Raw genomic sequence first — 8617 nt, 5'->3', positions numbered from 1 at the left:
GGGGAAGTGGTGCAGGCTCCAAGCCTGGGGATTTTTAAAAGGAAGTTAGATGAGCACCTTGCCGGGGTCATCTGACCCCGGTGCTCTTTCCTGCTCAGGCAGGCGGTCGGACTAGATGATCTACCTAGGTCCCTTCCGACTCTAGCTACTATGAAACTATGAAACTATGAAACTACAGAGTCAGTTCTCTTTCAGTTGCAGCTGTTCTACTTCCTACAAATAATTAACTACTCACTGGCAGAGACAGAGAGCCTGATTCTATAGCCCAGCTAAGACATTCACCTGAGAGCACTGGGTTCTAGCCTTCATCTCCCACAACCCAGTGAATAAACTGTTCATTTGCTACACAATCTGCCTGCTTCTTGTTTGACCCAACAAATAGTCTCAGCCACTTGAGAACCACTGGTGTAAAAACACATTAACCAAAACATTGCACATTTAATTCTGCATGCGTCTTCACATACAAGTGCTGTGCAGCTGACCTGTGACTATAGTCGTTATTTTTATTCCTACCATAGTCCTCCGCAGCATTATAGAGCAATTAGAATAAAGAGATATTTCACATTTTTGAAACATGAACCTTCTCATCAAGATTTGTTTTTCCAAAAGCTTTCAAACTGAGACAAATTTTACCGTGTGATGCTGAGCTCACTCATGCTGGTGAAAATTAACACCACGAATGACAAACAAAGCCGCATTAACATATAACCCACATCAATGAACTTTCAACAACCTGCGGAGAAAGCTGGATGGTGATGCAAACCAGATTTACATCTCCCAAAGCACCGTGGAAGTCATTGGTATAGTACTCATCAGAGTAAAGTTTAGCTCTATAAGGGAAGAACTTTCCCTTGAATTCAGAGATTCTTGTTAGTTCCAGTTCTACCATACTCTTCACCTCTGTGTTACTACCTTTAAAATGTGATCTTCCAGTTATGCCACGATAATGAGAACAATTATCTTGGGGTTTTTTCATTTTGCTTTGTTTGTTTTAGTGACTCAAAACCTCCAGAAGTTGCTACTTACCTTTACTACAGAAAGTGCCCTTAGCTTTACATGAAGTTTTAAGCATAAAAACAAAGTGAAAGAACTCAATAAAAAATTAACAGGATCCATGCAGCTGATTGTCCTGTCATAGCTGTTTACAGCATACTCACCAAGCCATTTTTAATATATATCTAAGTATATTAACACAACATCAGTGGATGCATTCTCCTCTCTTTGGATTGCAGGACCAACCACAGCTACCTCTGCAACTTTATGAAGATCTTACCAGGTATGAACTGGGTGTCTCACAGGTCAGCATACCATGACTACAAACATAGGCCATTGCAGACAGGGCAGATCCCCACTAATCTCTTCACCTCTTCCATAAATAGCCTGTATTTTGCCTGGCCAGGCACAATGAGGTGGTGTGCTCAGGCAGGCGAAATAGAGGCCGCTTAGGCAGGCTGAGATGTTCTCAGCATCATAAACATTCAGGTGAAATCTGCCTACAGTTTGCACAAAGGCTGTCTCCATTGCACTGGGGTGAGTTTAATCTGTTACTGTGAAAAATAATCTAATAAATTGCCAAAGCATATATTAATTTAAGATGCAGCAAAACCTGGAAAAGAGACTAGCCATGCGCTGTAAAAAATAAAAATGACTTACCCACAGGACAAATCATTGCACAAACTAGCAGAAAAACAGAACAACAGAAAGATTTACAAAACATCACAACTCAGTTCCTACTTACTAACGGATGCTATAAAGTCCAGCGCATCATACATACTCACCCACTCAGTGCTTCTTTTGTAGAAGACAATTTCTAGAAAAAAATGCAAACAAATATTCCAAGTAAGTTTAAGTGGGAAACAAACTATAGTTTAACTGCTAAAATAATAGCTAAAATGTTTCTCCAAAACTCTTTCAATATTGTTTATGTAAAAAGAGAGTTCCTATATTTATTATTAAAGTACCTGACAGAAATAAACTGTGGTCAAAGTTTTAAAGAGCAGTGACTAATTCGAGCTGCCCAGCTTGAGACACTGTAAAAGGAGGAATGGTTTTCATAGGACAGGTACTTGGCTTTTTTTTAAATCAGGCCCTTTTAATGTTGCTCAAGTCAGGCACCCAAAATCACCAATCATTTTTGAAAATGTAGGACTTTGTCTTTTCAGTAACCTTGTAGAGATTCAAAGACAAGTACAAAATGGATCAAAGTGAATCCAGAAAACACACATGAGATTTTCTCTGTCTCCAAAATTTAAGCTGGACACCAAATGATGGTTATAACTAGGTTTTCTTTTTCATTTAGATATGTCTGTCAGTAACTTCTGTTGTAGTTTCTGAATTTTAAAACAGATGTGCCTTAAATACAACTAAATGATGAATTTACTTGGTACTGATTATTGAAATTCTGAGTTAGTTTGGATGTGTAAATGATGGGGTGGGAAATTCTTCTATTTGACTCCTGGTAGAGGTGAAGGTATTTGCACACCACAGGCAACTCCATTTCTGATTTTCTCTATTTCTGAATACTAGAACATTAGTATATACAGCCACAAAAGTTTCTGAGGGGTTTGTAGAACTGAGGCAAGAGCTGAGCTGCTAAAATAGAGACACTTTCCCATGACTGTATGGTAAGTCAAACTCGCCTTGTTGACGCTTGAACAAGTATTACCAGACAGCAGTCTGGGAGTGATACCATATCCTACAGGAATTATGCAGTATGCTACATAGGCCAGCAAAATATAATTATCCATATTAAAGCACCATTGAGAAATAACGGAGTTGCTTCTTTCAGAAGCAGTGCAATTACAACTTTAAAAGCTATGATATTCAAATAAATAAGCCTTATGAGATTAAATTACAATGTATTCAATTCAGCACACCAACAACTTCTTTCCTAAATCCATACAAAAAACAATGTTTAAGATTTCTGAAGCAGGAATAGAAATACGTCACATGAGATGCATGACAAAACGCTATAAAGGTATCACCTGGGTAGTAAGCACAGCAAGGACTATACCAAGAGCAGCATCAATTTTGTTACCAGAGATCTTTCAGAGGGGCTGAAATGTTTGTTCTTCTAGTACAAAGGCCCACATTTTTAAAGGAATTTAGCTACTTCACTTAAAACACCTTTGAAAAAAAATCTAACCTAAACAGTACTCTTTCAGAAGAGACCACTGGAAATGAATGTAATCACCACTGAAGAGAGATGATCAAAACAGAAGGCTGGCAATTGCCTGAGAAGAGCTGGATAAATTAGACTTTATCCAATTCACTTTTGTATTTAAGTGCCAGTCACTCTTCATTACGTAACTCCAGTTAACTGAGTGCGCTTATAATTACTTTAGTGTCACATGAGGATGGAAGCAAGACGTGTTTTAAGTGATTATCTGACACCCGTTAGCAAAAATGAGTAGCATAGCAGAAGTGAATTTTAACTTAAGGTTCAACAAAACTTATGTGGGGAATTTTTTAAGGCAAGTTTTCTTTCCCCCTCAGAGCAGGTTACATTGTAACTACAGAGTGTACTGGGCTGTGTATAAGGCTAACCATAACCGAGTTGTGAGAACCTGGACATTTTACATTAATTTTTAGTACTGAAACATACTGCCAAAGAGGGCCAACAACCACCTTGGCCTTTTGGCTAATTGGCGTAGCTCTCTATCTCTCTTTTAGGACAGGAAGACTATCTACTTTTGTGTTTGGAAAGTATCCACTGTGAACATGGCTGAAAACAAACAAAAATAACAATGACCATGTGCTATTGGTTTCTATGGAATATTAACAAATGGCAGCAGCAGAGCAGTTGCAAAGGAAAGCTGGCAAACAAAGTGCATACGGTAAACCTGTTCAAATAATACAGAAACAAAATACTTTGCTCCTTCCACATAAAGGACTGAGGTTTTCCATCAGTGAATTTAATTCACCAAAGCTACAACATGACCGTGTACAACCTAGCTAACGCTCTCATTCTATGCTGATTAGCATATAGGAAACTATAATATTTTCTAGATGTTAGATTTGTATGATCTTCCAAAATAACTCATTAAAAATGCTTAGCATACCAAATCCTTTGTTAGTCTCTCTCACAACCACTGCTTATTTTTGTATTTACATTTTTTTAGCATACTTAAACCATTTTTGGAACCCTTTGTCATGCACTATGTATATAAGCATATTATAATAATATCACATTTCATTATGATGTATGCAAAAGACTTTAAAATGGCAAAATTTGCCATTCTGCGGCTGTTAAATGTATTGTGGGAACCTTGAACAAAGAAAGCTGAGTGTCTGAAAGTGACTATACTGCTGATTCAGCATATTACCGGTGTTTCAGAATAGTCAGATCTTTTAAAAGATTTCAAGTTTAGCACAGTTAAGAACATCATGAGGAACAGCTACATTAGAGAAGGACAGCTTGTTGTTTAAAACCATCATATTGTGCAAGATTATTCAGGATGTTTCTGTGATCTCCAGCAGGCCCTTCATTCCTACTTAGGTTCAGAAGATCTAAGGCAGAAACAGCTTTCTTGCTCTGAGCCTGTCCTTAACTTTTCCTTGCATTGGCGATGTGTAGGGGGTGCATGTAGGTGCACATGCTCCCCCAGAGATCCGTGGTGCACCACTTGAGATTGGCCACCGCTGCCACTGCTCACCATCCCGCCCCTTGCTGCTGCCATCTGCAGGCAGTCACCAATTGCTGCTGGCTGCCGCCACCAGTAGCATCTGAGGGTGGTTGCCAGTCACCAGTCACCACCCCACCCTCACCACCAGTACAGCCATGGCTGCCTATGAGAGCTCTGTGCTTGCTGTCACCCTGCCCCCCCAGCCTTGGCAGGCACATGACGCTCCTGCCTTCTTGCTTTCTTAAGAACAACTTGCAACCCTTAGGGGTATTCACTAAAGAAGCAATCCATGAGAATCAAAGTAGAAACACCTTACAACGAGAGGTGTACCAATATCTCAGTCCCACATTGGATCAGCACTGATATAAGGAAAACTGACATTATCAGCAATTGGCTTTTTTTGGCTGATGTGGCCAGTAATGTAAACAATAAATGCCCCCATGCATGCACACAGCTGTAGCCTCAGCACAGCACACAGGCAGCCAGGAGCATAGCCTGGCAGCATGGAGAACAGCCAGGTCCAGCTGGTAAGTCTGTTGTGGGGGAAGGGGCAGGGGGAGAGAACAGGCATGGAAGGGGAGCCAGATCAAGACCCAAGCAGCAAGGGAGGGATCTGGGGCTGGGGTGTAGGACGGAGCCACGAGCAGCATATTTGGGGGAAGAGGGATGTGGCTCCTGCTGCTGCACACACCTCCAGGGGAGATATACCCCCAAATCTGCGTGCAGGGTGAGGACTGGCTGCCACTGTGGACAGGGGCTGCACCCAGGTCTTCCTGGTGGGGGGGGGGTTGGTCTGGGGCTGCACTTGGGCAGTGGCAGTGGTGCTGGGAGGGGGGCTACAGAAAATTTTGCAGTGGCTGCAGTCCCCCCCACCACATAGCTCCACTCCCAGCACCACCACCACCTGCCCTAAGTGCAGTCTGACCCAACCCCACTGCCGGGAGCATCCTGGTATAACCCCAGCTCACAGTGGCAGCCTGCCCTTGCCCTGCAGGCATATTGGGGGCACCCCCCCATGCCACCCTGTGCTCCCGGACAAGCTGCTCACGGCTCCATCCTGTGCTCCACCCCAGCCGTGCAGCACCTGCCCCTACTGTAGCCCCACTCCCTCCCTCACCACAGGGGCCTCGATCTGCTCCCCTATGCCCTTTCCCTCCCCCCACCCCTTCCCCAACAACAGACCCATCAGCTGGACACTGCTCTCCAAGCTGCTGGGTCTCATAATGGCAATCAGATTGGTATCAGCCAATATGGCTCCCTAAAAATCGGCCATCAGTATTGGCCCAAAAAATCTATATCGGTGCACCCCTACTTACAACTACATCCTTCCTTCTCTATCACATGCTCCCAGCTAATGCCAACTTCCCACTTCTGCATGGCCCATTTCTACTTATTGTGATGAGGGAGGTATGCACTAAGAACTGATCTGAGATCAAAGTCACTATACATAAGACTCTAAATAGAACAAATAAATACATTTGCAATAGCAACATTTTTTAAACTATTAGGCTAAGTACAGACAATCAAAAAGTGTGAGGCTGAATCAATTCAGTCTTTGCAAGTTATTCTAAACTGTGCAGATTGAACATATAAGCAAATGAACAGACATTCACTTTTGATTTCAGAAATAAAGCCACATGACTGCAGTGACCCAGGCCAGAAACTGTGGGGCACTAGAACATGCCTCCCTGCTCAGCTGGGACAGATCACTTTGGCACATGCACCCTGCAAGGGGGAGTTTTTGGGAGAGGTGCAAAGCACCCTGGGTTGGTAGAGGACTGAGAGGCAATTTGAATCTGGAGGGGATCTGGGACAGAAATTCAATAAACCATTTCAACCTGAATCAGTTAAATCTGATACTACATCCATCCAGATTTATCATAAACCAGTTTTGGCCATTTTTAAAGCGGTATATGTGCACCAAATTTCTGTTGTGCTACATATTTGAACCAATTTAAGACCACTTATACCAGTTTGTGTGGATTTTCTGCCCCTAGCCTTAATGACCCCTCTTCCCATTTCCTGCCTTACTGAGAATATTATATTTTTACACTGAATAGCAAATAACAGGTTTTACCAACACACTCACTTTAAATCACATAAGCAGCTGTCCTGGCCAAGAACAATAGGCTTCACATCAAACCCACTGGTGCCATTCTGGTGCAATGACAGACCTTGTATGCCATCACATTTGGTATAGGCAAGTTTGCTGTCCACCCCCTCTCTCTCTCCTAGGATGTAGGGTTGTGAGCAAGTGCCTGTCAACCCTGTTCTAAAACATATTGTATTGTCAAAAATTTACCCCTTTCCTTGGGTTTGTCTTTATTTAAAAATAAAAGGAATAAAATAATGAATTTCATGTCAAGCTTTTTCCTCAAAGTTCAGCTTTCTGTAAGGTTTCCACTTCAGGAAGGTCTACCTTACACCTAGATCCACTCTCTCTCTCACAAGGTTTACATCCAACTGGGAAAACAAGGGACCTGTCCCCAAGAGTCGGCAGAGCTTACTTAAGTTTTGCCCAACAGGTTTGCACACCTGACATGGCAGTTTTCCATTTAATCACTGCCAACAGGATTAACAGCCAACCCAACTGTTACTGCTAAAAATAAGGACATCTAGAACTCTGCAGATGTTCCCTCAATTTAGAGCAGTAAATAACCATGGCATATGATCTATCACTGTGAGGTAACAACTGGTAAATACTGACCTTTTTCACAGCAACTTTCTGAAGAGTAGCCATAACCTTTCATCAGTAAATCTGAATGCACTTTACAAGGAAGGTGAGTACCATTTTGCCCAGTTTACAGATAGGGAAGCCAAGGCAGAGAGAGGAAAAATTATTTGGCCACAGTGGCAGGGTCAGAAACAGAACCCAGGTCTCCTGAATCCTTTTGCTATATCCACTAAGCTATTTCCAAATTTGTTATACCAGTTTGTGAATGGCAACGGCTAAAATCAGAACCATCTCATGCCCTGTCTTAACGCTGACAATTTCTAAACATTTAAAAAGACAGCCACAAATCCAGCTTCTCTTTCAATTTTGCAGGAAACTAATTGGACTTAATACTGTATGATTGGATTTGAATTAGAGACTTAGCATAGGGTGGCTGCATTATTCCTTAATCCACCATTGATTAGGACCCCAGAAAGTCATACAGAAAGGGATATCATGATCCTATCCCAAGGATATCTGCATGAGTGCATATTTATTTTATAAAAGCTTGAAACTAGAGATATAAACCCATCCATCAGGCCTTAATGGTTGGATAAGTGACATGGGGTCATTTCTCAGACTCCTCAGCCCCGTGCATCTCACATAGCACGTGCCAGTCTGGCCCCATGCAGCATGTGCAGTGAGGGGGCACCATGTGGCATGTTGGCTGGCTGCTGCCCATGGTTCCAGTCTGAGACCCATGGGCAGCACCACAACAAATGATAAGGCTCTGTGGGCCAAATCTGGCCTGCCAGCCATATTTTTGACACCCTTGTTTAAACAATTGCTGAAGATTATACCCTGCATCCTTACTAATGCCACCATATTATTAGCTTCAATGGGGGTATTGTATGAGTAAAGATTGTAAAAAAATGGTTTCCTTAATTTAAGATTCCCATGTACTTTGGATATTACCACGAGAACAACAGACCCATAAAAATTTGAGTGCATTCCCTATAATGGATTTAAAAATGAAGCAGTCCTACTAATCAAATGTATTAATAAAAGTTCCTGAAAAAAATTGCCACTGTATTGCCTGTATGGAGATTGCTGATATCTTACTACTTTAAGCTCATAAAAAAAATCTGAGATATTTTTTATTGATGACCTTTGAATGTTATATGACTGTACCTTCAAATTCCTATAGGCTACAAATTTCATAGGTTTCATAGACATTAGGGCTGGAAGGGACCTTGGGAGATCATCGAGTCCAGCCCCCTGCCCAAAGGGCAGGAAGTCAGCTGGGGTCATAGGATCCCAGCAAGATAAGCATCCAATT

General features: G+C 42.0%; 1 protein-coding gene across 2 annotated transcripts in view; it reads right to left on the bottom strand.

Moving 5' to 3' along the window:
• IMPG2 (interphotoreceptor matrix proteoglycan 2) overlaps window positions 1-8617 on the bottom strand; it is an 86578-nt gene that overhangs the window by 50699 nt on the left and 27262 nt on the right. For both annotated transcript variants that reach the window (XM_019528660.1, XM_019528661.1), the window contains exons 3-4: window positions 1779-1810; window positions 1654-1677 (exon numbers count right to left, since the gene is read on the bottom strand). In XM_019528660.1, the coding sequence (XP_019384205.1) occupies window positions 1654-1677; window positions 1779-1810 (56 nt within the window). The remainder of the gene's footprint in view (window positions 1-1653; window positions 1678-1778; window positions 1811-8617) is intronic.

Source organism: Crocodylus porosus, unplaced genomic scaffold, assembly GCF_001723895.1.
Source record: "Crocodylus porosus isolate Cpor-Errol unplaced genomic scaffold, CroPor_comp1, whole genome shotgun sequence".
Classification (NCBI taxonomy): Eukaryota; Metazoa; Chordata; order Crocodylia; family Crocodylidae; genus Crocodylus; species Crocodylus porosus.
This window is presented reverse-complemented; position numbering and strand designations above follow the sequence as displayed.